The sequence below is a fragment of the Bison bison genome, unplaced genomic scaffold, assembly GCF_000754665.1.
Source record: "Bison bison bison isolate TAMUID 2011002044 unplaced genomic scaffold, Bison_UMD1.0 scf7180017864110, whole genome shotgun sequence".
Classification (NCBI taxonomy): Eukaryota; Metazoa; Chordata; class Mammalia; order Artiodactyla; family Bovidae; genus Bison; species Bison bison.
In genome coordinates, this window is record NW_011494682.1 from 2539104 (window position 1) to 2566852 (window position 27749).

Below are 27749 nucleotides of genomic sequence, written 5' to 3' on the forward strand. Positions count from 1 at the left end.
ATTACTTAAAATAAAAAGAAGATTTTCATAATCTAATGCTCAGTGACACAGGGAGTTGAGACATTTTTTATGTTGGGATAACAATAGAGTTTTCTGGAAGTAAAAAAGTCTATAAAGTTGATTCTGTCTCCAGGTTAATATCCTTAAGAGTGGGTATCAGAAGGTTAGAGAAACTGTATTTAGCAGAAAAAGTCTCCTTTGATATTTCAATTCCTTCTCTTTCAATTACCCTAGCAGACAGTTGACATCACCTGTGTCCATGAGAAGTGAGAATCTCTGAATTGTCATGTTTTAAGGATGTATCATTGTTTGGATTATTTTTTGCTTTCTAGAAAACTTTATTCTTTGGGACATGAAATTTGAAATTATTTAGTGGTTTCTTTTGGCAGGCCTTTTCCACACCAATCTTCAAGGCTCATAAAATACTGTCAGTCAGTTGAAGCAGTTTCCTGTTTTAGCAGAAGCGTCTTGTTAGGATGAGGGATAAAGCCTTTGTTGTGTTCTACAGCAGCAAGTTGCTCGTTTTATAGCTAACAGACAGAAAGCCCTTCAGGTTGCTCTCTACTTCTTGGGCCTTTTCAATACTCTTTTGGAGTATTCAATGTGTTTTTTTCTAGACTTTGGATTAATCTCTAAGTATTTTGGAGAAGGACCCAAGTGTTTCCTCTTTCACTGAATATCCTTTCAGGTGTTGTTTATGGTGGCTGAATAATGGAGATTAGTCTCCGGACCATGAGCGTCCAAGACTCAGGCTTAGGAAAAGCAGAGAAGAGTCCCTGACCACAGTGTTCTCAGCTATCAGCCAGGCAGTCACATTAGTGACAAGAGAATACATACAAGAGAATACATTTCCTCTTCACCAGAGCAGTCAGGGACAGAAGGAGAGCCTAGGTATGTTCTCTCCATCAGTTTTGGTCTGTGATGTCCAAAACTAGTAAGATGAAAGTTGAGATGCCATAGTCATCCTCTGGTCATTATTGACAATATCAAGTCTGCCAATATGTTTGTATGAGTTACTCACTGATCAAAGATGCCCAGAAAGAGGGGTAAGTGAGAGTTGAAATCTAGCCTTTTTCCTGCTTACTAAGTCATGAACTTTTTTTTTTTTTTATTTCATCTTTCTCTTTATTCAAAATACAATAGCATAAAAATCCAAAAGCAATAGGCTGTTCCCTGTATGGTCTCCAATGCTCTGAGGAGGCAGAACTGAGCTCCGAGGAATGTGAGAGGACCATCTTAAGCAAGTAATAGTTCCTGTGCTGAGTTTGAGGGCCCCAAACTAAATCCTTGGATGTGTGCTAGGGTTGGGGCTCCAGTTCTTGAAGAGGAATAGGAGTGGAAATCATTTTGAGATGACAAACTGACCAGAAGAGGGCTCAGCACCAGTAAGGTCTGGTGGGAGAAGCAGGGAAGGTGACCCTCCTTTCTGCCGCCACCTAAGGCAGAGGCATGTGACTCCAGCAAGGGCTGAAGTAGGCAGCAGCTCCTCGGATCCCATAATGGAGAGGCCAACCCACTCCGGGGCTGGTTAACTGGTGTGCCCTGGCAGTGGAATGCTAGCCATAAGAAGGGAGACAAACTGCTCTAATTTCTGTGCAGCTTTCTTCCCAGCCTCTAGTACTTCCTTGTGATCGGCCTTCCCCTGGCTTTCATAATCCATGATGACCTTGTTTGTGATGAGTGAGAAGCCAAAGACTCGAAGTCCACAGTGTCTTGCGACTATAACTTCTGGTACTGTGCTCATGCCAACAGCATCTGCCCCTAGATTCCTCAGCAGGCGACACTCTGCCACAGTCTCATAATTGGGGCCCCCCAACATCACATAGGTGCCTTCCTGTAACTCTCTTTGCTCCCCCATTTGTTTCCAGGTACTGTGAGCTTTCTGCCTCATATCCCGGTTGTAGGCATCAGACATGGCAGGGAAACGAACTCCAAACCTTTCCTCATTGGGCCCTCTGAGAGGGTTCTCACCACTGAAACCAGGTAGGCTGATGTGATCACGGATCAGCATGATATCGCCAACCTCAAAGTTGGGGTTCAGCCCTCCAGCTGCGTTGGTGACCACTAGGGTCTCCACACCCAGAAGCCGGAAAACCCTCACTGGGAACGTCACCTTCCAGAACGGGTAGCCTTCATACATGTGGAACCTGCCCTGCATCATCACACAGGCTCTGCCATTCAAGATCCCAAACACCAGTCGACCAGCATGACCTGGCACTGTACTTTTGGGAAAGTTTGGTATTTCACTGTAGTCAAAGGTCTGGGCTTGAGTCAATCTGTTAATCAGACCTCCTAACCCAGAACCACAGATCATTGCCACTCGAGGTTGCTGTTCGGTATGAGACAAAAGCCATTTTGCAGTGTCTTGATAATCTTCATATGTAAATCCATTCTCCATGGTCCCGCAGACGCCCTCTCGATGAGTTTGCCCTTCTCGGTTTATATCTGCTCCTCTGAGCTGAGCTGGCTCCAGTAACCGAGTGTTACCCACCCAGCGTCTGTCATGAACTTTTGTAAAGGGTTGTATTAAATTGGTAGAAGGGGTAGTAGTTTTTTATTTTCACAAAGATGCTTTATGGTTTATTTGCAACCCTGAAACATAGTGAGGAGGTTTATATTTAAGACAATCAAACTTAGCTGTCTATCGGGTGTCTACATGCTCTTTACTTCAAAACAGTATTTGGAAAGTGGGAATGATTACAGTCTAGCATTTTAAGTGGTGTCCCTGTAGTGAGGGTGACTTTCCTAGATACTCATGTTTCTCTTCTAATCATTTCTGGAATCAGCACACACATTTATAAGGTAGTTGTAAGATGTGTAGCTCAGTTAGGAATTCAATGTGTGGCTTTTCTGTATATGGAAGCCTTCAATTCCACAGAGCTTCCCTAGTAAGATGAATCTGATGGATAATGTCTTTATCTCTAATTATTTCTTAAAAAAGTAATCAAACTTTTTTCTTGAATGAATATGAAGTAATTGGGATCCAGCTAGACTCCTTGATCTCTTGGCATCAACTTGTTGCATGGGTTTGTGCCATATTTTAGGTTCTCTTTACCTTGTCTCTTAGTCTTCCCTGTTATGTTGCCCTTCATGAGCTGACATTGGCAAATCATAGAAATCAGTCAATCAATAGATGCAGCATAAAATTAAAAATAACAACAACAAACTGAATCATGAAGTAAAGATCAAGATTGGGTTTGTATCAGGTGACAAATTGAGGTCCAAAAGATAGAGACCAGGATTTAGCACACAGAGATCAAATTTGCAATAATAGTAACCAGATGATAAGAAACCATTGATCAGGAAAAGTCAGAAATGCAAAGGAGCAGAGTCAGGTTTGCAAATGAGTGTCAAAAGTACCAGGCTTCCCATTTCATGAAAGAGAGGAGAAATAGAAGTTCAGTCTCACAGGCCAGAGCAGGGTGGAGCTGGACAGATGGATCACAGGCAGAAAGAATATGCTGCAGGTGGCCTCTTCCTGTGACCTTGATGTCCACATTTGCCTGGAAACCCATTTCCTGTTGTCCTGGTTGAGTGCAATGGGTATGCAGGTTTACAAAGCATTAGCTAATGTCATGACAAACCCATCAAACTGGATTCTGAAAGTTTAACATACTGGAAAATGACCTTAGTATTAGTGACCTTAGTATTACAAAGCATTAGCTAACGTCATGACAAACCCATCAAACTGGATTCTGAAAGTTTAACATACTGGAAAATGACCTTAGTATTAGTATAATATCAGTATTATATCTGATATTATGCAGATTTCACAGACACTCAACATGACTTTCTGGGGAGATCATTGTGGGTACAGTCTGGTCCAGGTGGCTTAAGGGAAGCAGAGAAAGTGAGCTGAGCCTTTATGGCTTTTAGAGAGGTGGGTCTGGGCAAGAGTTCACAGTGGGTTTGGGGACTGTGAAGTTTGAATTGTTCTTGGACACCAAAAAACATGAAATACACACTGAATTTCTTCTCTTAGTTGTTCAGATGTGGAAAGACAGGGAGGAGCTTGGGAATTTAAAAGCTGTCAATGGTCAAACATCAAAAATGGAACCAGTCTCTCTCTTTTTTTTTTATTTTTATTTTTTTTTATTTTTTTTAAATTTTATTTTATTTTTAAAGTTTACATAATTGTATTAGTTTTGCCAAATATCAAAATGAATCCGCCACAGGCATACATGTGTTCCCCATCCTGAACTCTCCTCCCTCCTCCCTCCCCACACCATCCCTCTGGGTCGTCCCAGTGCACCAGCCCCAAGCATCCAGTATCGTGCATCAAACCTGGACTGGCAACTCGTTTCTTACATGATATTCTACATGTTTCAATGTCACTCTCCCAAATCTTCCCACCCTCTCCCTCTCCCACAGAGTCCATAAGACTGTTCTATACATCAGTGTCTCTTTTGCTGTCCCGTACACCAGGTTATTGTTACCATCTTTCTAAATTCCATATATATGCGTTAGTATACTGTATTTATGTTTTTCCTTCTGGCTTACTTCACTCTGTATAATAAGCAGTGGTACATATACACAATGGAGTATTACTCAGCCATTAAAAAGAATACATTTGAATCAGTTCTAATGAGGTGGAACCAGTCTCTTAATTAGAGGAGAATACATATCAAAGTAGTCATATGGTCATACATTTTTGTAATATACTGTGCTGTGATTAGTCACTCAGTTCAGTTCAGTTCAGTCGCTCAGTTGTGTCCAACTCTTTGCGACCCCATGAATCACAGCACACCAGGCCTTCCTGTCCACCACCAACTCCCGGAGTTCACTCAAACTCACGTCCATCGAGTCAGTGATGCCATCCAGCCATCTCATCCTCTGTCGTCCCCTTCTCCTCCTGCCCCCAATCCCTCCCAGCATCAGAGTCTTTTCCAATGAGTCAACTCTTCGCATGAGGTGAACACCCAGGACTGATCTCCTCTAGCATGGACTGGTTGGATCTCCTTGCAGTCCAAGGGACTTCTCCAACACCACAGTTCAAAAGCATCAATTCTTCGGTGCTCAGCTTTCTTCACAGTCCAACTCTCACATCCATACATGACTACTGGAAAAACCATAGCCTTGACTAGGCAGACACTCAGTTGTGTCCAACTCTTTGCAACCCCATGGACTGTAGTCCATCATCCTCCATTCCATGGAGAGGCTTCTCTCTCCATGAAATTCTACAGGCAAGAATCCTGGAGTGGGTAACCATTCCCTTCTTCAGGGAATCTTCCCCATCCAGGGATAGAACCTAGGTCTCCCACATTGCCAGCAGATTCCTTACTGTCTGAGCCACCAGGGAAGTCCTTTTTTTTTTTTTTTTTTCTTTGCAGTATTTATAGTAATAAAATATTTAACCATGAAAGGTTAAGACTAATGTCTTTTTCTTCTTCAATTCTTCTTCTGTCTCACTTCCTTTTGTGTCTGGAGGCACTGGAGAGGGTGTTGCAAGCCTTTTGGAGAATACGTTATACGGGACTTGAGAGGGGGAATATAGTTAATTTGGACATAATAGGATATATTTATGTGGGTCACAGTCACTTTTAGGTATAGTTAAGTTATTACTAGGCTTCTTGGTGTAAAAGCAGCTTCTGGAAATAATTATATTACTTGGCTTTGTGATATGAATGTGTAGGGCCAAATGTCATGTCAGTGTAAAAACATATCTTAGAGTTACTAGTCCCAAAAGAAAAGTGGACAGAGGAAGAGAAACACATTTTGAAAGGTACAGAGACTGTGAAAAATATTTTACTCATCAGATACAGAAAATTGTAAAGATATAATTTAGTTCTCATTGATGCCTAGTCAAAATGGAAACTCTTGCCTTAATTATTGTTGTTTAGTTTATAAGTCATGTCTGACTCTTTTGTGACTCCATAGACTATTTATCATCTATTCTATATCAATCTCAAGAATGTCATGGAATATAATATTCATATTTTCTGTTTTCATAGTGCATGAACCAAGCTATTCTGACTCCTTGAAATCCCATGGACTGTAGCCCTCCAGGATCCTCTGTCCATGGGATTTCCCAGGCAAGAATACTGGAGTGGGTTGCCTTTTCCTTCTCCAGGGGATCTTCCTAACCTGGGGATTGAGCCTGCATCTCCTACATTGGCAGGAGAATTCTTTACCACTGAGCCACTTGGGAAGCTCCAATTTAAAAGTGAGTACATCTTTATTTTGAGCCACATATTTTATGCATATCCAGGAAATGTTAGTATTTTCAAAAATATTATAAAACTTGTAATATATTACTATAATTGAGGACATTATCAATAAAGTGCATGGTTTCAAAAAACTTTTAAGATAAGTTACTTTTATAAGAAAACTTTCATTACTCTGAACTCTTACAGTTCATATATGAAGGGAACTTGGCAAAATATCCCAATATTTGGCAATGATTTAAAAAATTTACATGTTATTGCCAACAATGAGTAGTAAAGCTTAAATGAAATTTCTAAACTATCAGTAATAAAAATATGTTTTAATCATCCATGCTTCCCAGGTGCTACAAGCGGTAAAGAATCTGCCTGCCAATGCAGAAGACACAAGAGATGGAGGTTCAATCCATGAGGTGGGAAGCTCCCCTGGAGACGGAAATGGCAACCCACTCCAGTATTTCTTGCCTGGAAAATTCCATGGACAGAGGAGTCTGGCGGCCTACAGTACATGGGGTTGCAGAGTTGGACACAATTGAGCACACACATACATGCTAAAGGGAAACTGAATTATTATTTTTTGTTTCTTACAGAAAATGATAATTTCTGTAAGAAACATTTCATTAAGTCATGTCATTTGAAGTGGTAATCAAAGACTAAAAAATTCAACTTACTAAGAATGTAGACATTTTTTAGGTGGTTGATTATTAAGATTTTTAGGGAGGAGATTGTGTCAGTTTTTAAAAGTTTATAATTTCTTGAGATTTCTTACATTTTTCTAAGTAGACATTCACTCTTGTACATGATTTAGAATTCATAATTTTGTATTCTTTTCCTTAAGAGGACCACCCAAATGATATAAGATTCCAGTCCCACAAAACCTGGATGTGCCCCATTAGTAACAGTATTGGAATCTGAGGTCAGTAATCCTTTACTATCTCATTAAGGGTAGGCTACCCTTAATATAACCAAGGGCTAAAGATTTATAAGTGTGACTACTACTATTGTTATCTTTCAGTTCAGTTCAGTTCAGTTCAGTCACTCAATGGTGTCTGACTCTTTGCAACCCCATGGACTGCAGCACGCCAGGCTTCCTTGTCCACGTGTCCATCACCAACTCCCAGAGCTTACTCAAAATCATGTCCATTGAGTCGGTGATGCCATCCAACCATCTCATCTTCTGTTGTCCCCTTCTCCTCCTGCCCTCAATCTTTCCCAGCACCAGGGTCTTTTCAAATGAGTCAGTTCTTCACATCAGGTGGCCAAAGTACTAGAGTTTCAGCTTCAGCATCAGTCCTTCCAATGAATATTCAGGACTGATTTCCTTTAGGACTGACAAGTTGGATCTCCTTGCAGTCCAAAGGACTTGCAAGAGTCTTCTCCGACACCACGGTTCAAAAGCATCAGGTCTTTGACGCTCAGCTTTCTTTATAGTCCAACTCTCACATTCATACATGAATGAATGGGAAAAACCATAACTTTGACTAGACGGACCTTTGCTGGATTATAATGTCTCTGCTTTTTAATATGCTGTCTAGGTTGGTTATAGCTTTTCTCCAAGGAGCAAGCATCTTTTAATTTCATGGCTGCAGTCACCATCTGCAGTGATTTTGGAGCCCAAAACATAAAGTCTTTCACTGTTTCCATTGTTTCCCCACCTATCTGCCATGAAGTGATGGGACCAGATGCCATGGTCTTAGTTTTCTGAATGTTGAATTTTAAGCCAACTTTTTCACTCTCCTCTTTCACTTTCATCAAGAGGCTCTTTAGTTCTTCACTTTCTGCCATAAGTGTGGTGTCATCTTCATATCTAAGGTTATTGATATTTCTCCTGGCAATCTTGATTCCAGCTTGTGTTTCATGCAGCCCAGCGTTTCTCATGATATACTCTGCATATAAGTTAAATGATCAGGGTGGCAATATACAGCCTTGATGCACTCCTTTAATGATTTGGATCTAGTCTGTTGTTCCATGTCCAGTTCTAACTGTTGCTTCTTGACCTGCATACAGATTTCTCAGGAGGCCAGATCAGGTGGTCTGGTATTCCTATCTCTTTAAGAATTTTCTACAGTTTTTTGTCATCCACACAATCAAAGGCTTTGACATAGTCAATAAACCAAAAGTGGATGTTTTTCTAAAACTCTCTCACTTTTTGGATGATCCAATGTATGTTGGCAATTTAATCTCTGCTTCCTCTACCTTTTCTAAATCCAACTTGAACATCTGGACATTCACAGTTCACATACTATTGAAGCCTGGCTTGGAGAATTTTGAGTATTACTTTGCTAGTGTGTGAAATGAGTGCAATTGTGTGGTAGTTTGAGTATTCTTTGGCATTGCCTTTCTTTGGGATTGGAATGAAAACTGACCTTTTCCAATCCTGTGGCCATTATCTTTACTAGTGAAAAAAACTTGTCAACAAAGATAATCTGGGCTTATTTATGTCATGGCTATTTCTGGGAAGTATTAGGGAGAGAGAGAAAGAGAGTAAGCGTAAGTAAATGTGAGACATTCAACTTTATTAATTATTTTTTCCAGAATCAGTAATATAGAAAGTGGGTATTTCATAGTTCTAATATCCATAAGTTTGTGCATGTATAAAGTTGCTTCAGTCGTGTCTGACTCTGTGTGACACTATGGACTACAGCCTGCCAGGCTTCTCTGTCCATGGGATTCTCCAGGCAAGAATATTGTAATAGGTTGCTATGCCCTTCTCCAGGGAATCTTCCAGACCCAAGAATTGAATCTGAGTCTCTTACATCTACCTGCACTGGCAGGCAGATTCTTTCCACTATCATAACTTGGGAAGTCCATATGTTTATGGACTACCAAATCCTGACACTCTGACACTTTTAGGCTATTTGATGGAACATAATAATTGTTTTAAGGGTTACATGAGCTTATATTTATAAAGTTCTTACTGTTGGGCCGTACCATGCATGTGTTAAATAAAACAAATTTTTGTCGTGGTGGCCAATGTAGATTTTCTCTGTCTCATTGCTTCACCTCAGTTCTGTTCAGTGGGCCTTTGTTAGGTGACTCAGCAGAGTTTTTTCCCCCTATTTTGTCATATTTAAAATTTTTATAGGTCAGCTGAGACTCCAAGGGGAAAAAAAGCTCTCTCTGTTCTACCCTTTCACATCTCAGTCCTGCTCCCCAGAGGCAAGTGTTTCCAACTCTTGAGTGGTTTCTTCCAGTATTTATGTCCATATCTTAAATCTCATAAGTTTAACAGGTACTTTAAAAATTGTTGACATTTTTTCTTACTTATTTAAATTGGAGTATAATTGCTTTACAATGTTGTGTTAGTTTCTGCTGTACAGCAAAGTGAATCAGCTATATGTATACATATATTTGGGCTTCCCTGGTGTTCAGTGGTAAAGATTCTGCCTGCCAATGCAAGGGACACAGGTTTGATCCCTGGGTTGGGAAGATCCCCTAGAAGGAAATGGCAGCCCACTCCAGTACTCTTGCTTGGAAAATCCCATGGATGGAGGAGCCTGGTAGGCTACAGTCCATGGGGTCGCAAAGGGTCGAACACGACTTAACAGCTAAACAACACATACCTATATCCCCTCCCTCTGGAGCCTCCCTCCCCCTGCCATCCCACCCCCTAGGTCATCACAGAGCACTGAGCTGAGCTCCCTGTGCTGTACAGCAGCTTCTCATTAGCTGTCTATCTTACACATGATAGTGTATATAGTCAGTGCTATATTTGTCTCATCCTTTTCTTCCCTCTCTTTGTCCACAAATCTATTCTCTATGTCTGCATCACTATTCCTGTCCTACAGAAATAGGTTTATCAGTACCATTTCGCTAGACTCCATATATATGCAATGATATACGATATTTGTTTTTCTCTCTGACTTAATTCACTCTGTATGACAGACCCTGTGTTGATTCACTTAACTACAAATGACCCAATTTTGTTCCTTTTTATGACTGAGTAATATTCCATTGTATATATGTACCACAGCTTCTTTATCCGTTCCTCTGTTGATGGACATTAAGGTTGCTTCCATCTCCTGGTTATTGTAAATAGTGCTGTAATGGACATTGGGGTCCACATGTCTTTTTAAATTGTGATTTTCTTAGGGTATATGACTATTGGCCTTTTAAGGAGGTATAACATACTTCCAGTAAAGTGTGCACGTCTTTACCTTCACACATGTTACATCTTGAATTTTTACACATTACCTATGCATGCACATGTGTGCCTAGAGCCCAGATCAATGTACGAAAGATTGCTAGCTCCCCAGCAGCAGAGTTCCTTTTACTTCCTTGTAGCTGTAACATTCCAAGCATAGCTCATCCATCAACTTTGAACTGGGTCTTTCAACCCCAGAACTACTGACATTTATGGGACTATCCTGTGCCCTGTAGGATGTTTGGCAGCATCCCTGTCTTTCACTCATTTGCTTAGGCAGAAGAATACACTCCCCAGATATCTGTGCCCTAATCCCTGAATCCTGTGAAGCCTATTACATGGTGAGGGGGGTATTGAGATGGGAGATGAAATTAAGGTTGCTAATCAGCTGACCATATTATAAGCCAATTAGCCTGAATTATCTAGATGGACCATGTAATCACAAGGGTTCTTAAATATGGAAGAGGCAGGCAGTGATGCACGTTGATGATGGAGGAAGAAACCACAAGCCTTGGAACTTAGGCCACCCCTAGAGGCTGGAAAAGACGAGGAAGTGGATGTTCCCCTAGAACCTCCAGGAAGAACACAGCCTTTCTGACACCTTAATTCTAGCCCAGTGAAACCCATTTGAGGTTTTTGAACAGAATTTTCTGGTTGATCTGTAATGTTTTATACTTTGGAACTTGATATTGAAATTGTTGCTCAGTTACTAAATCACGTCCGACTCTTTGCGACCCCATGGACTCCAGCATGCCAAGATTCCCTGTCCTTCACTATCTCCTGGAGTTTGATCAAATTCATGTCCACTGAGTCAGTGATGTTGTCTAACCATCTCATCCTCTGCCACCCCCTTCTCCTTTTGCCCTCAATCTTTCCTAGTGTCAGGGTCTTTTCCAATGAGTTGGCTCTTCGTGTCAAGTGGCCAAAGCACTGGAACTTCAGCTTCAGCATCAGTCCTTCTGTTCTGGGCCATCAGTAGCTTAGGGAATTTCACTTAACATAGGTTTCTTCCTTCCTATTTGATCACACAGCTCTCTGCTTTTGCAAAACATTTGCAATATTTTTTTTTTAATGTCTATCTTCTCAGCCAAATAGTAGGCTCTGTGAAAATAACAACCCTGTACTTTGCTAAAACTCAAGCACCAAGGACAATGCCTGACACATGGCAGACATTTCTGAGGTGAATGGCGTTGAATTGCATGAAGCATCGTAGGTGAAGCATTTTTCACTTTCCAGCCACAACCCTGTGTCATGGTGACTGTTGTGTGTATCACACCCACTGTGTCCAGCCACTGCAGCATAGTCAATCTGGCTCAGCTCTTTCATTCGACAGAATTTTCTGTCAAAGTTTACTCACATCTCACTCTCTCCCTCACCCAGCCAAGTGGATATGATGCAAGACACACACACATATGATATCTGATGATGCCCTGAAGTGGTTGGAAATTGGAGGGAGGAGGGTTCAGGATGGGGAACACATATATACCTGTGGCAGATTCATTTTGATATATGGTAAAACCAATACAATATTGTAAAATAAAATAAAGTAAAAAAAATTGATAAGCTGTTCTTAGTCACCTTTTATGATTATGGCATGGCCTTTTTCCTAGGAGCTGTGGGCTTGGTTATAATGGCAGTAGTGTTTGATGGGTATGTATTCTCCTTTGTGATTAAGAGAAATTTGGAAAGTAAGAGTGCCTTTTTCTTTTCTTTTAAATTGAGATAAAGATGTACAGAACATTTTAAGACTTCTGGAGGCTTATAACTTAATGTTGCAGAGGGCTTGAATAGTTGTGATTTGAGAAAACATGTTCTGTCTTTAGGGCTTCCCAGGTGACTCACTGCTAAAGAATAGTCCTGCCAAGCAGGAGACGTGAATTTGATTCCTGGGTTGAGAAGATGCCTGGAGAAGGAAATGGCAACCCACCCCAGTATTCTTGCCTGGAAAATCCCAAGGACAGAGGTACCTGGCGGGCTATGGTCCATGGGGTCACCAAAAGTCAGACATGACTGAGTGACTGAATAGCAGCAGTAGCTCTGTCTTTTGGGGGAAGCCTGGTTCATTCATTTCACTCTTCAAGGGAAATCTCAGGATCTTGGGAAATTTTCTACTAAAAGAACAGGAATTTCAGATAGCATGGTGAAAGTGTCTAGCATATTAATAGAAGATCAGTTGTCTGTAGGAAAGTAGGGCAGACTTACTGGGTATGGTGCAGCTGGTGGGCAATAGCCCTCCTAAAAACATATAGGGTACAACTTGCAGAATGTGAGGGGTAGCTCTGGAAGTGTGAGTGACAGGGAATAGATTTTGGGAGGGAATAGGTGTGGGGAGGGCTCTAAGTCTTGACTGGAAGTTGTACCTAACAGGAATATGGGAAACAGAAGCTTGGGAGGAAAGGTATGCTGAAGGTGAAATGAAGTTAATGGCAGACTTTCATCACCAATGAGCCCTTACATTTCACTGGAGCATCAGTGTGATGTGACCCAACAAACTTATTTTACCATGGGCTCATGGAAGAGAGGAGAGGAGTGAGCAAGTGGCCAGCCTTGCCTGGTGACTGAAATAGGGCTCATGGCAGAGATGGCAGATTGCCCCCATTAAAAACTTTGTTGAGGGATGAGATAATGCATGCCTAAACTCAAAGGGATAAAAAGCTCCTTGATGGTAGGAAATGTTTTGACTATGAATGCCTAGTAGTATTTATTTAATCCTTAAACTGAAGATTAAACTGGAATTGGCATGGATCTGTTCAGTTGCTACTAGCAGAACAGGTAAGGAAACAGACAGCTGACATTGCAGAGACCCTGATGACCCCTCATGCTTATGATGATCCCTTATGTGATGCTTAAATATTATACAAATTTGCAAGCCAGATTATGGTAATGACAGCTGACAAGGAGACTGGGGCAATCTGGCTGTAGTAGTGCCTTAAAGTAGGAGTTCAGAGTTATTCTTAAAAGGCTAAATATACAGAGATACAAATTTGTATGCTCCCAGACATTTTATACATTCCATAAAAAGTTGGTTAATCTTTTGTTTCAAACAATTTAAAATTTATTTTTCAGGAACAAATGCAATTTGAAATGACCTTAATATACCTGATATACCTCTAAAAAGTATTTTCCTGCTATAATCAAATTTCATTTTAATTCTATTTTATTAAAATAAATAAAATTCTGCCTCATGTCTCCATTTAGACATTTAGATTTGCTAGAATGGATAGAATGGACTTTTCACTCCCCAAATCAATGACACTGTCTTTATTAAAAAATGATTACCTAATTTGAGAGAGATTTTGAGGGGAAGTAAAATGATAAATTTATTAGAATACTGTTTCATTTTTTATATTCATTGGCTTATGCTGATGTACTCAAGACAGCATGTTAAAATTTAATAATGTATTTAATTTATATTAATGTATTTATGCATGCATTATTTCTATTTTATTATTTTATATTTATTTTAAAAATTTTGTGTTGTGACGTATTTTTACTATTTCATTGTCCATATTGATTGGTACATTTCTGGGAGAAAGACAGTAAAAGTTGATATAATTTTATAATTTACCTTACTGCTAGCTCTCTCCCTGTCTATGCAAGAAGTCAGGAACTCATATTTTACCTTACCTACTTGTTCAGTTTCAAGATGCTGAACAGGCTGCTACTTATATGTGCTAATAGTTCCTAATGAGCAGTTCACCCTTCTCTGGTTAGCTTTCTATCCTGGGAGGACAACCATACAAACTCCTTGTCTCTCAGATTTTTGTTGGAGTCCATTGATGAAAGAAATAGGAGAAGGAAAGAGGAAGGGATATTATACTGCTCTCTTCCTGTTGTGGGCAGTAGTGATGACCCTTCACAGCAACAGATAACACTCATTTCATCCACAGTCCTCAACTCTCATTCAGGTTCTGGTATTGCTATTCGCTCCTTTGTCCCATCAAGTTGAGGCACACCACAAGCTCCACTGTGGTTAGACTTTGTATGCCTCAACACCCTTTGCTGGTTCACTTAATACTGTCCATTCTCTTTGAGCAGATCTTTTACTAAATGCTTTTTGTCCCCCTCATAAAATGTGTCTGTTTCTTTCTCTGAAACTCATTTTATCAGCTGTAGGTAGGTAATAAAAATAGGAAAGGTGATAGTCATCAAGACAGCAATACGTGCATATAATTGCTTGAACACTTTATTTGCTTTGGTTAGAACAAGATAGGTTCCATTGAAATAATTGAAGTTCATTTTACATAAGATCTCAGAGAAGTTTAGAAAATAATTTTTCACATCTCCAAACAAGAAATTAAAGGAATTTATTCCCAGAACTCTTTAAATTCATACAGGTGGATGTAGTTTGGGAGTTGTAAACACAGACAGTTGTATTGGGCAATATGGTGGAGGGAGGGCTGATTATAATTTGAGTAGTAACTTTGGTAGGAACTGTGGAGGTAATTTCTGCTGATATTGTGTTGGTAGGTGGGCTCTTTTGCTGAAGGCATGGGTACTGTTGAAGAGGTTGTGAATTCTGTTGTGATAGTGGGTTCTGTGAAAATGCTGAAAGTGGTTGCTGTGGTAGTGGAGTTTGTGAAAATACTTGTAGTGATTGTTATTGTGATGGGTTATGTACTAGTGTTGATAATTGCTGGAGTGGGAAATTCTGTATAAATAGTGGTAGTTGGTGTGGAGGTGTATTCTGTAGAAGCAATAGTTGCTGCTGTGGTGGAAGTGATGATGGTTGCAGTAGTGGTGAATTTTGTGGAAGTTGTGGTAATTGGTACAGTAGTGAGTTCTGTGGAAATGCTGGTGGTTGCTATTGTGATGGGTTACATGCAAAGAATGGTGGTTGGAGTTGTGGTGGGAGGTTCAGCAGAAGTGGTGGGTTCTGTAGTAGTAGTGATGGTTGCTGTGTTGGGGAATTTTGTGGAAGAGGTGACGGTTACTGTAGAGGTGGGCTCTGTAATGATTGCTGCTGTGATGATGGGTTCAGTAGAAATAGTGGTGGTGGTGACTGTGGCTGGTTCAGTAGAAGTTGTGTTTGTTGCTACGGTGGGGGTTTCCGTAGAAGTAGTGGTGGTTGCTATAGAGGTGGATTCTTTGGAAGTAGGATAGAGCTTAGTGGAAATAGTGGTGGTTGCTGTGGTGGTGGTGCCTTCATTAGAAGTTGTGGCAGTTGCTGTGGTTGTGGATTCTTTGAAAGTGGTAGTGGGTCCTGTTATGGTGGTATCTTCTGTGGAAATAGTGGTGGTTGCTGTGGTGGTCGTAGGTTCAGTGGAATTGGTGGTGGTTGCTGTGGTGGTAGTGGCTTCATTAGAAGTTGTAGTAGTTGCAGTGCTACTGGGTTCAGTTAGAGCAGTCATAGTTGATATGGTGGTCAGTTCTGTAGAACTGACTGTTGTTCTTGTAGAGGGTTCTTTGGAGGTTGTGGTAGTTCCAGTTGTGGTGGTAGGTTCAGTTAAAGTGGTGGTGATTTCTTTGGTGGTGAGTTTGGTAGTAGTGATTATTGTTTCTGTGGTGTGGGATTCTGTGGAAGTGGTTGCTATAGTGGTGGGCTCTATGGAAGTAATGATGGTTGCTGTGGTAGAGTCAATGGTAGTGGTATAGGGTTCTGTGGGAGTGGTAATGGTTGCTGTTCTGGTGGTAGATTTTATGGAAGTGGTTGTTGCTGCTATGGCAGTGAGTTGGGTTGAAGGGGTGGTGATTTTTGTTCCAGTGGTTTCTGTAGTATTGATACTGTTTGCTGTGGTGGAGGGTTCTGATGAAGTACTGATGGCTGCAGCAGTGGGTGCTATGGAACTGATGGGTGCTGATGAGATGGTAGGTTCTGTTAAAGTGGTAGTGGCTGCTTTTGTGGTGGTAAGTTCAGTTGCAGTACTGGTGGTTGCTGTGGTGGTAGATTCTGTAGAAGTGGCTATTGCTTCTCTTGTGGTTGATTCTGTGGAAGTTGTAGTGGTTCCTGTTGCGGGGGGAGGTTCATTTGAAGTGATGATGGTTGCTGTGGTTATGTGTTCAGTGGGAGCAGGAGTGGTTGCTGTTGTGGTGGGTTCTGTAGTACTGATGATGGTTGCTGTGTTGGGGAATTCTGTGGAGGTAGTGATGGCTACTGTAGTGGCAGGCTCTGTGGAAGTGATAGTTGCTGTTGTGGCAATGGGTTCTGTGGAAATAGTTGTGCTTGCTATTGTGGCAGGTTCTGTGTAAGTGATAGCTGCTGTTGTGGTGGTGGATTCTGTGGAAATGGGGATAGTTGCTATTGTGGTAAGTTCAGTGGAATTGGTGGTTGCTGTGGTAGTGGGTTCAGTTACAGTGGTTGTGGTTGTGGTGGCAGATGATTTTCTAGATGAAAATATTGTTGCTCTGGTGGTGGGTTCTGTGGGGGTGGTGATGGTTCCTGCTGTGGTGGTAGGTTCAGTTGAAGTGATTATGGTTGCTGGGGTTACATATTTAGTGGGAGCAGGGGTAGTGGCTGATGTGATGGGTACTGTAGTACTGGTGATGGTTGCTGTGTTGGGTAATTCTGTGGAAGTAGTGATGTCTACTGTAGTGTCAGGTTCTGTGGAAGTGATGGTTGCTCTTGTGGCAATGGGTTCTGTGGAAATGGTGGTAGTTGCTATTGTGGCAGGTTCTTTGGGAGTGATGGGTGCTGTTGTGGTAGTGGATTCTGTGGTAGTGTCATAGGGTTCTGTGGAAGTGGTGATAGTTACTATCTTGGTGCTAGGTTCAGTGGAATTGGTGGTTGCTGTGGTGGTGGGTTCACTTACAGTGATTGTGGCTGATATGGTAGAGGATTCTCTAGAAGTGAAGATGTTTTCTCTGGTTGTGGGTTCTGTGGAGGTGGTGGTGGTTCCTAATGCAGTGGTAGATTCAGTTGAAGTGGTGGTTATTGCTTTGCTGATGAGTTCTATAGTAGTGATGAGTTTTTCCCTGGTGTGGGATTCTGCAGATGTAGTGGTGGTTGCTGTGGTGGTGGGCTCTATGGAAGTAATGGTGTTTGCTGTGGTAGACTCAGTGGAAGTGGTGTAGGGTTCTGTGGAAGTGATGGTGGTTGCTGTTCTGGTGGTTGATTTTATGGAAGAGGTTATTGCTGGTGTGGTAGTAGGTTCAGTAGAAGGGGTTGTGATTGTTGGCATGGTTGATTCTGTAGTATTAATGCTGGTTGGTGTGGTAGAGAACTCTGGTAAAGTAGTGAATGTTGCTGTAGCAGTGGGTGCTGTAAAACTGATGGGTGCTGATGTGATGGTGGATTCTCTGGAAGTGGTGATGGTTGATGTTGTGGTGGTAGGTTCTTTTGAAGTGATTGGGGTTGCTGTGGTGGTGGGTTCTGTAGAATCGATGATTACTGCTCTTGTGGTTTGCTCTGTGGCCATTGTGGTGATAGATTCAGTTGAAGTAGCGATTGCTGTGGAAGTGGGATTGGTGAAATCTGTGTTAGTTGCTCCTATGGTAGGTTCTATAGTGGTGATGGTTGTGGTGGGGGAGTCTGTGGATATAGTCATGGTTGGTATAGTGGTAGACTCTGTTGAAGTGATGGTGGGATAAATGGAAGTGTTAGTGGTTGCTATTTTGGCGGATCCTGTGGAAGTAGCATAGGCTTCCATGGAAGTGGTGAAGCTTTCAGTTGTGGTGGTAGGTTCAGATGAAGTGGTAGTTGCTGTAGTGGGCTCTGTGGAAGTAATTGTTCCCATTTTGGTGGTAAATGATGTAGAATTCATGGTATTTGCTATTGTGGTGGGTTCTGTAGAGGTAAATATGGTTACTGTGGTGGATTCTGTGGATGTGGAATAGGGTTCTCTGGAAGTGTTAATGGTTACCATTGTGGTGTTAGGCTCTGTAGAAGTGGTGGTGGTGGGCACAGTGGAAGCAGTGACTGCTCTTGTGGTGAGTTCTGTACTAGTATTGATAATATCTATGGTTGGAATTTCTGTGAAAGTACTGGTGGTTGCTATGGAGGTGGATTCTTTAGAAGTGAATATTGCTGCTGTGGTGGTGGACTCTGTGGAAGTAATCATTGAAACTGTGGTGGTGGGTTCTGTGGAAATATTGGTCATTGCTACTGTGGTGGGTTCTGTGGAAGTAATGATGGTTTTTGTGGTTAATTCTGTGGAAGTTGTATAGGGTTCTATAGAAGTGGTGAAGGTTGCTAATTTGGTAGGAGGTTTATTTGAAGTGGTGCTGTGTTCAGTGGAAGCAGTGGTGCTTGTTGTTGTGGGTTCTGTAGTAGTGATGATGGCTGATGTATTGGGCAATTCTGTGGAAGTAGTGGTAGTTACTATAGTGGTAGGTTCTGTAGAAGTGGTCATTGCTGTTTTGATGATCGGTTCTGTGGAAATAATGGTGGTTTCCAGTGTGTAAGGTTCTGTAGATGTGACTACTGTTGCTGTGGTGGGGGTCTCCACGGAAGTAGTAGTGGTTGCTGTGGTGGTAGAATCTGTGGTAGTGATGGATGCTGTTGAAGTGGTGGGTCCTGTGGAATTGGTGGTGGTTGCTATCATGGTAAATTCCATGGAAGCAGTGTAGGGTCCTATGGAAGTGATGATGGTTGCTGTTTTGGTGGTAGGCTCAGTTAAAGTGGTGGTGGTTGGTATTTTGGTTGAATCTTTGGAAGTGATAGTTGTTTCTTTGGTAGTAGGTCCTATGGAAGTGGTTGTGATTTGTATTGTGGTGGCAGGTTCAGATGAAGTGGTGGCGATTGCTGTAGTGTTGGGCTCTGTGGAACTGATTGTTGCCATTGTGGTGGTGGGTGATATGGAAGTTGCAGTGGTTGCTATTGTTGTGGGTTCTGTGGAAGTAAATATGGTTGCTGTGGTGGATGGTACAGAAGTGATATAGGGTTCTGTGAAAGTGGTGTTGGACTCTGTAGAACTGATATTTGTTCCTATGGTGGTGGTGATATCTGTGGAAGTTGTGGTTGATCCTGTTGTGGTGGCAGATTCAGTTGCAGTGGTGTTGATTGCTGCGGTGGTGGGTTCTGTGGAAGTAATGATTGTTGCTGTGCTGGTGGTATCTCTAGAAGTGGTTTCTGTTGTAGTAGGTTCAGTTGAAGTGATAATGGTTGCTATGGTGATGTGTTCAGTGGAAACAGCCATGGTTTCTATTGTGGCAGGTTCTGTAGTAGTGATGGTTGCTGTGGTGGGAAATTCTGTGGAAGTAGCAGTGGTTATGGCAGTGGAAGGCTCTGTGGAAGTGATGGTTTCTGTTGTGGTGATGGGTTCTGTGGAAATGGTGGTAGTTGCTATGGTAGTGGAATCCGTGGAAGTGATGACTGCTGTGGTGGTGGTGGGTTTTTTGGAAGTGGGATAGGGTTCTGTGGTAATAATTGCTGTTTTGGTGGTAGGTCCAGTTGAATTGGTGATGGTTACTGTGGTGGTTGGCTCTTTAATGATGGCTGGTATAGTAGATTCTGTGGTAGTTGCATAATGTTCTGTGGAAGTAGTAATGGTAGCTGCCTTGGTGGTGGGTTCTATGGAAGTGGTGGTAGTTTCTCTGGTGTTGGGTTTGGTAGAAGTGGTGGTTCCTGTGGTGATGGATTCTGAAGAAGTGTTGATTGTTGCTGTGGCTGTGGGTTGTATGGAAGTTGTAGTGGTTCCTGCTGTGGTAGTAGATTCAGTTACAGAGGTAGTGGTTGCTGTAGTATTGAGATCAGTGGAAGTGGTGCTGCTTGCTAATGTGGTGGATTCTGTAGTAGTGAGGCTGATTGATGTGGTGGGGGATTCTTTGGACATGGTGATGGTTGATGTAGTGGTAGGCTTTGTGATTTTGTTTGTTACTGTGGCTGATTCAGTGGAAGTAATGATGGTGGCTGCTATGGATTCTGTGGAAGTGGTATAAAGTTCAGTGTTTGTTTTGATGGTGGCCACTGTGGTTGGTTCAGTGGAAGTGGTGTTGGTTGGTGTGTTGGTGGATTTTCTAGAAGTGATGATTGTAGCTGTGGCACTAGGTTCAGTAGAAGTTGTAGTGGTTCTGTTTGAGGTAGTAGGTACAGTCAAAGTGATGGTGGTTTTCTTGATAATGGGTTCTGAAGTAATAATGGTTGCTGTGGTGGGGGTTTCTGTGGATGTGATGGTTGATGTTGTGGTAATAGGTTCAGTTAAAGTAGCTGTGGTTGTTGGATTGGTGGGCTTGGTGGAAGTGATAGTTGATGTTATGGTGGGTTTTGTGGTGGTAGATTCCATAGAAGTGATGGTTGTTGCATGAGTAATAATGTCTTTGGAAGTTGTGGTAGTTCCTGTTGTAGTGGTAGGTTCAGTCGAAGTGATGGTGATTGCTTGGGTGGTGGGTTTTGTAGTAGTAATGATTGTTGCTGTGGTGTGGGATTCTGCAGAAATATTGGTGATTGCTGTAGTGGTGGGCTCTGTAGAAGTAATAGTAGTTGCTGTGGTAGATTCTGTGGAAGTGGTAATGGTTGGTGTTCTGGTGGTTGATTCTATGGAACTGGGGGTGTTTGCTGTGGTGAGGGTTTCAGTGGAAGCTGTGATGATTGCTCTTGTGGTGGGTTTTATAATTGTCATGATAGTCATTGTGTTGGGGGATTCCAAGGAAGTAGTGGGTACTGCTGTAGTGGTGGGCTCTGTAGAAGTGATGATTGTTGTTATGGAGGTGGGTTCTACAGAGGTGTTTATTGTTGCTTTGGTTGTAGGTTCCATGGAAGCTGTAGTGGTTGCTGTGGTGGTCAATTCTGCAGAGGTGTTGATTGTTGCTTTGGTTGTGGCTCCTGTGGAAGTTAGGGTTGTTGAAAATGTGGTAGGTTCTGTAGATGTGATGATGGTTGCTGTGGTGGGTGATTCTGTGGAAGTAGTGGTGGTTACTGTGGTTGTGGGCTCTATGAAAGTGGTGGTGGTTGCTATTGTAGTGGGTTCTGTGGAAACAGTAATGGTGGCTGTGGCATATTCTGTGGAAGTTGTATAACGTTCAGTGGACATGGTGATGGTTGCTGTTGTAGTGGGAGGTTCAGTGGAAATGGTGTTGGTTGCTGTGATGGTGGGCTCTATGTAAGTGATGGTTGCTGGTGTTGGGATAGGTTCAGTTGAAGTTATGGTGGCTGCTGTGTTGGTCAGTTCTGAAGAAGTGGTGGTGTTTGCTATGGTGGTGTGCTCTGAAGAAGTGATGATTACTGCTGTGGTGGCAGGTTCCTTGGAAGTTATAATGTTTCCTGTTGTGGTAGTTTCAGTTGAAGTGGTGGTAGTTGCTATGGTGGTTGGCACTGTGGAAATGATGGTTACAGTTTTGGCAGAAGGTTCAGTTGAAATGGTCATGGTTCCTGAGTTGGTGGACTCTGTGGAAGTAGTCGTTGCTGTTGTGGTAGGTTCTGTGGAAGTAATGATAGTTGCTGTGGTAGATTCCGTGGAAATGGTAGTAGATTCTGTGGTGGTGGATTCTGTAGAAGTTACGGTTTTTCCTATTGAGTTGTTAGGTTCAGTTGAAGTGGTGGTAATTGCTGTTGTGGTGTGCTCTGTGGGAAATTTGGCTGCTATTGTCTTTGTAGGTTCAGTTGAAGTGGTGGTGGGTTCCGTGGAAGTGATGGTTGCTGTTGAGGTGGTAGGTTCAGAAGAACTGGTAGTGGTTTCTGTGGTGGGCTTGGTGGTAGGAATGGTTGGTGTTTTATCAATGAGTTCTGTGGAAGTGGTGGTGGTTTCTATTGCAGCAGGCTCCATGGAAGTAACATTGCTTGCTGTGGAGGATTTTATGAGAGTAGTATTTGGTTCAGTGGAAGTGATGGTGGTTGCTATTGTCGTGGCTGGTTCAGTTGAACTTGTGATTGCTGTGGTGGTTGGTTCTCTAGAAGAAGTAGTGGTTGTGTGTTCTGTAGTAGTAGTAGTGATGGTTGCTGTGGTAAGCAATTCTATGGATTGTATACTGGTAGTTGTAATAGTGTGTTCTGTAGAAGTGATGGTGGTTGCTGTGGTGAAGGGATAAATGGGAGTAGTGGTGGTTGCTATTTTGTTGGGTTCTGTGGAAATAATGATGGCAGCTGTGGTAGATTCTGTGGAAGTTGTATTGTTTCCTGTTGTGGTTATAGGTTCAGCTGAAGTGGTTGCTGCGGTGGTGGGTTCAATGGAAACAGTATTGGCTACTATTGTGGTAGGTTCTGTAGTAGTGATGATGGTTGCTGTGGTGGAGGATTCTGTGGAAGTGATATCGGGTTCTGTGGAAGTCGTGATGCTTGCTGTTATGGTGGCAGATTCATTTGAAGTGATGGCGGTTGCTCTGTTGGGCTCAGTGGTAGGGATGGTTGCTGTTTTATTGGTGAATTTTGAGGCAGTGGTGGTAGTTTCTATTGTGATGGGCTCTGTATAAGTAATGAAGGTTGCCGTGGAGAATTCTGTGGAAGTAGTGGTGGTTGCTGTGCTTGCAGACCCTGTGGAAAGAGTGGTGGTTTCTATTATGGTGGGCTCTGTGGATGCAGTGATTGTTTCTGTCACAGATTCTGTAGAGGTGATGTAGGATTCAGTGGTAGTGGTTATGGTTGGTGTTATGGTAATAGATTCAGTAGAAGGGATAGTTGCTGTGGAGGCAGATTCTGTATCAGTGATTGTTGTTACTATGGTGGTGGGTTCTGTGGAAGTGGTTATAGTTGTGTTGGTCGGTTCAGAGGAAATGGTGAATGCTATAGTGGTGGGCTCTGTAGAAGTGATGGTTGCTGTTGTGGTGGTGGGTTCTGAGATGGTAGTGGATTTTGTAACAGTAGTAGTGGGTGTGGTTGCGGTTGTTTTAGTTGAATGTGGAAAGTGCCCTTTTGTACCAGGAGGAGGTGGAAGGCACCCTTTTGTAACAGGAAGGGGAAGGTGCCCTTTTGTGTCAAGTGGGGGAGAGGGAGGATGCCCTTTAGTGCCAGGAGAGGGAGGGGGAAAGCGCCCTTTAGTGCCAGGAGGGGGAGAGGGGAGGCGCCCTTTAGTGCCAGGAGACAGAGGGGGAAGACACCCTATAGTGCCAGGAGGGGGTGAGGGAAGATGGCCTCTTGTGCCAGGAGAGGGAGGGGGAAGGCGCCCTTTTGTGCCAGGAGGGGCAGGGGGAAGGCGCCCTTTTGTGCCAGGAGGGGGAAGGCGCCCTTTTTTGCCAGGAGGAGGAGGGCGAAGATGGCCTCTTGTGCCAGGAGAGGGAGGGGGAAGGCGCCCTTTTGTGCCAGGAGGGGCAGGGGGAAGACGCCCTTTTGTGCCAGGAGGGGGAAGGCGCCCTTTTTTGCCAGGAGGAGGAGGGCGAAGACGGTCTCTTGTGCCAGGAGAGGGAGGGGGAAGGCGCCCTTTTGTACCAGGAGCAGGAGGGGGAAGGCGCCCTTTTTTAGCAGGAGGGGGCAGACGCCCTTTTGTGCCAGAAGGGGGAGAGGAAAGGCGCCCTTTGTTAGCAGGAGCAGGAGGGGGAAGGCGCCCTTCAGTGTCAGGTGGAGAAGATGAAAGTTGCCTTTCTGTACCAGGAGCAGGAGGAGGTGCACGGTTCCCTTTTGCGCCAAGAGGAGGACGTGGAGCCAGGCGACCTGTAGTCCCAGGAGAAGTAGGTGGTACACCTTTCCCGTTTCTAAAAAGAGGGGGAGGTAGCACAGGCCCTTGTGGTGAAATAAGTGCTAGGCTGTTGGCAGGAGCGAGCGGAGGAACATCTCTTCTTGGCTTGTAAGGTGTAACTGATGATAATCGCTCTCTGGATGGATACGGTCCCCTGGGAATGCTTTGACTCTCGCCAGGCTGTGGGGATAAAAACCAACAAAAAGCAAAAAAGATTTCCAAATCTTATCATTTAAAGTTCAAACACTGATATATGTACTTTTAAAAGTCATGCAGTCATATGTTTCACTGAGAAAATAAGTTAGATAAAAGAAGCAGAGAATTTCCCTTCTCTTCTGGAAGTCTGGGCACTTGATGAAACCTAGAACAGCAATAAATGCAAAAAACAAAACAGAAATAAACCTACTCTCTCACCTATAGATTTCAGAGGAGGCCAAATCACCTTCATTGCATAATAAGAGAGACCATCTTTGGGCTTCCCTGGTGGCTCACAGTAAAGAATCTGCCTGCCAGTGCAGGAGACCTAGGCTTGATCCCTGGATCGGAAAGATCCCCTGGAGAAGGAAATGGCAGACTACTCCAGTAATCTTGCCTGAGAAATTCCATGGACAGAGGAACCTGCTGGGCTACAGTCCTTGGGGTGTTGAGAGTTGGACATAACTTAGCGACTGAACAGCAATCTTTGGAAATAGCTTTAGTTGGAAGGAAATGCTCCAATGAAACTCCCTGGACAATTCCTTATTATTCTTCATTCCGAGGATTCAGTGAGAGTCCAGGCTCTGAGCCATTAATTAATTGTGTAACTATTTGTTGAGAGCTGTTTATATGCAATGCACATTTTTAGGGGTTAAGGGAAAGAAATTTAAGACCTGAATCCTTTCTTACAGAAGTTTGAAATCTAGAAGAACTATAACCTCCTAATTTACAATATAAGACAATACAATAAAAAGCCTGTGGGAAGTTGTGTAGTGTGTTGGTTAAGACAAAGACACTGGAGTCTGACTGCTAGAGCTATTCCTTCTGTTGCATGCTAGCTGAGATGTTTATACTGTCTCTGCCTCTGCTTCTTCATTTCTAAAATAGTTCTAGGAAAAATTCATGTCTTATATTCTGTTGATATAACTATATAATCAATGGAAAGTACTTAGACATGGTAAAGTATGGTAAGGAAGGACTCAATATTAATGTGAAGTATTATTTGTTGCCTTTTTTTTCTTTTGAACTTTTTATTTTGTATTGGAGTATAGCTGATTAACGATGTTGTGATAGTTTCAGGTGAACAGTGAAGGGCCTCAGCCATACATATACATGTATCTATTCTTCTCCAAACTCCCCTCCCATCCAGGCTGCCACAAACCATTGAGCAGAGTTCCATGTGCTATACAATAGGTCCTTGTTAGTTATCTGTTTTAAGTATAGCAGTGTATACATGACCTTCTCAAAGTTTCCAACTACCCTTCCTCTCGGCAACCATAAGTTCATTTTCTAAGTCTGTGAGTTTCTGTTTTATAAGCTCATCAGTATCATTTCTTTTTAGACTCCACAAATGAGTGGTATCTTACAATATTGCTCCTTCTCTGTCCGACTTCACTCACTATGACACTCTCTAGGTCCATGCATGTTGCTGCAAATGGCATTATCTAACTTTTTAAATGGCTGAGTAATATTCCATTGTATATCTGTACCACATCTTCCTTATTCATCTGTTGATGGACATTTAGGTTGCTTTCATGTCTTAGCTATTGTAAACAGTGCTGCAATGAACATTGGGGTGCATGTATCCTTTTGGATATTTTTCTCCAGGTATATGTCCAGGAGAGGAATTGCAGCATCATATGGTAGCTCTATTTTTAGTTTTTTAAGGAACCTCCATACGGTTATCCATAGTGGCTGTACCAATTTACATTCCCATCAACAGTGTTGGAGGATTCCCTTCTCTCTACACCCTCTCCAGCATTTATTGTTTGTGGATTTTTTGATGATAGCCATTGTGGCTGGTGTGAGGTGATATCTCATTGTAGTTTTGATTTGCATTTCTCTAATAATTAGTGATATTGAGCATCTTTTCATGTGCCTATTGGCCAACCGTATGTCTTTTTTGCAGAAATGTCTGTTTAGATCTTCTGCCCGTTTTTTATGTGTAGGTTGTTTGTTTTGATGCTGTTAAGCTCTTTGTAAATTTTGGAGACTAATCCCTTATTGGTCACATTATTTGCAAATATTTTCTCCCAATCTGTGGGTTTTTTAAAAAATTTATTGTTTCCTTTGCTGTGCAAAAGCTTTTGAGTTTAAGTAGGTCCCCTTTGTTAATTCTTGTTTTTATTTCCATTATTCTGAGAGATGGATCAAAAAAGATGTTGCTGTGATTTATGTCAGATAAAGTTCTGTCTGTTTCCCTCTAGGAGTTACATAGTATCCAGTCTCAATGTGAGCTATTTTGTCTTCTATGAATACCAGCTACAGTGATTTGTGGGTCTGATAGCAGATCAAGAAATAGTTGATAAATAGTGCAAAAAATTCTGATGCAATAACAATTTTAAGGCAAAGTTTAATTTTGGTGAAAAAGAGAACTAAGGATTGCCTTGCAGAAAGATAACATTTAAAATGAAGCTTAAACAATAAAGTTGAAATGAAGAAGATGAATTCAAATTAAAAGAATGTTGTAAGCAAATAAACAGGGTCAGGAAATAGAAGTCCTAGTCTAGGGACAGTCAGAAGACTAATTGGTCTGCAATAGAAATTTCAGGAAGGTGCAGGACTCTAGTCACTCACTTGTTACTTTCAGTGACTTGCCTTTGTGTCTTTCTGCCCTATTGAGCTAGGAAACATCAAATACTTGGATCAACTCTGTACAAACTATTTCTACTGCCAGACTGGTGAACATTGCTGGAGAATGCCACAAATCCCCAAATATTAGATTTATAGTGTCCATCCTCATCTAGCACCCCAATGATGCTAATCCATTCTCCCCTATTTTCCCCAAAATGCTGTCTTCTGAGCATCTACACCTCTTTTCATCTCCTCTTGCCTCCTATCCCCAAGAGAAGATGGTCATGTCTTCTGTTTCACAAAATTGATGCTACTGCATGGAGAACTTTGCTTTTCTGCCCACATGCTTATAAAACGTCCCTATCTCCAGCTGTTTCCTTTTCCTGTTTACAGTCAACTTTTTCATCTGTATCCTGTAACTATCTTCTCTCCCTTCCCAGGGCTTTTTCTCTTTTAATTATCACCTTTCACTTTTCATAGCAACCTCTTTTTAATCCTTTGCTGTATTCTCCCAGTCCATAATATCAACTTACATCTCATGTATTAAAGAATCCCATTCTCAGAGTACCTCTGGTTGTTAACCTCCATAGTACCTCTGTAGCTGTTATCACAAGTTTATCCCGTTTCATTCCTAGCCGTATGGTGAGGAAAGCGAGACTAGATTTTCTGTTCCTACCTCCTAATTTCTATTTCCTATTTATCCTGATGTCTATTACCAACACACAGCTGAATCCCTTTTACAAAGACTAGTGATCACTCAAAAATTCTAAGTCATTTCACAGGGAGGAGAAGGAGAGGGTGGGATGAATTGAAAGAGAGTAGCATTGAAACATATACATTACCATATATAAAATTAGATAGCCAGTGGAAATTTTCTGTATGATGCAGGGAGCTCAATTCTGGTGCTCTGTGACAACTTAGAGGGATGGGATGGAGGGGGGTGCTAGGAGGCAGGTTCAAGAGAGAGGGACATACATATACCTATGGCTGATTCATGTTGATATATGGCAGAAACCAACACAATATTGTAAAGCAATTCTCCTCCAATTAAAAAGAAATAAATTAAAAAAATTCTGTCAAACAATTCATCCAATCAAAACATGGGCAGATGACCTAAATATACATTTCTTTCAAAGAGACATACAGATGACCAATGGGCACATGAAAAGATGCTCAACATAGCTAATTATTAGA

General features: G+C 42.1%; 2 protein-coding genes across 2 annotated transcripts; both read right to left on the minus strand.

Annotated features, from left to right (window-relative positions):
* Positions 1 to 1112: 1112 nt before the first annotated feature.
* LOC104987976 (purine nucleoside phosphorylase) lies at positions 1113 to 2496 on the minus strand. Its single transcript, XM_010839111.1, has one exon. It carries the CDS (start codon positions 2396 to 2398, stop codon positions 1529 to 1531), a length of 870 nt encoding a protein of 289 aa, XP_010837413.1. The 5' UTR covers positions 2399 to 2496; the 3' UTR covers positions 1113 to 1528.
* Positions 2497 to 14918: 12422 nt separating this feature from the next.
* Positions 14919 to 27184, minus strand: LOC104987982 (mucin-2-like). The gene is made up of 3 exons (XM_010839117.1): positions 27149 to 27184; positions 15253 to 23966; positions 14919 to 15099 (listed from the first exon to the last, which is right to left on the minus strand). Exons 1-3 carry the CDS (start codon positions 27182 to 27184, stop codon positions 14919 to 14921), a joined length of 8931 nt encoding a protein of 2976 aa, XP_010837419.1.
* Between the last annotated feature and the right edge of the window lie 565 nt (positions 27185 to 27749).

Coding starts and splice junctions, on each gene's coding strand:
- LOC104987976 (XM_010839111.1), bottom strand. CDS start 2,398: ATGGAGAATGGATTTACATATGAAGATTATCAAGACACTGCAAAATGG.
- LOC104987982 (XM_010839117.1), bottom strand. CDS start 27,184: ATGAAACGGGATAAACTTGTGATAACAGCTACAGAG. Junction 23,967..27,148: donor TTGTGATAACAGCTACAGAG/GTACTATGGAGG, acceptor TTATCCCCACAG/CCTGGCGAGAGTCAAAGCAT. Junction 15,100..15,252: donor ACAGCAGCAATCATTACAGA/GCCCACCTCTAC, acceptor AGCAACCACCAG/CATTTCCACAGAACTCACTA.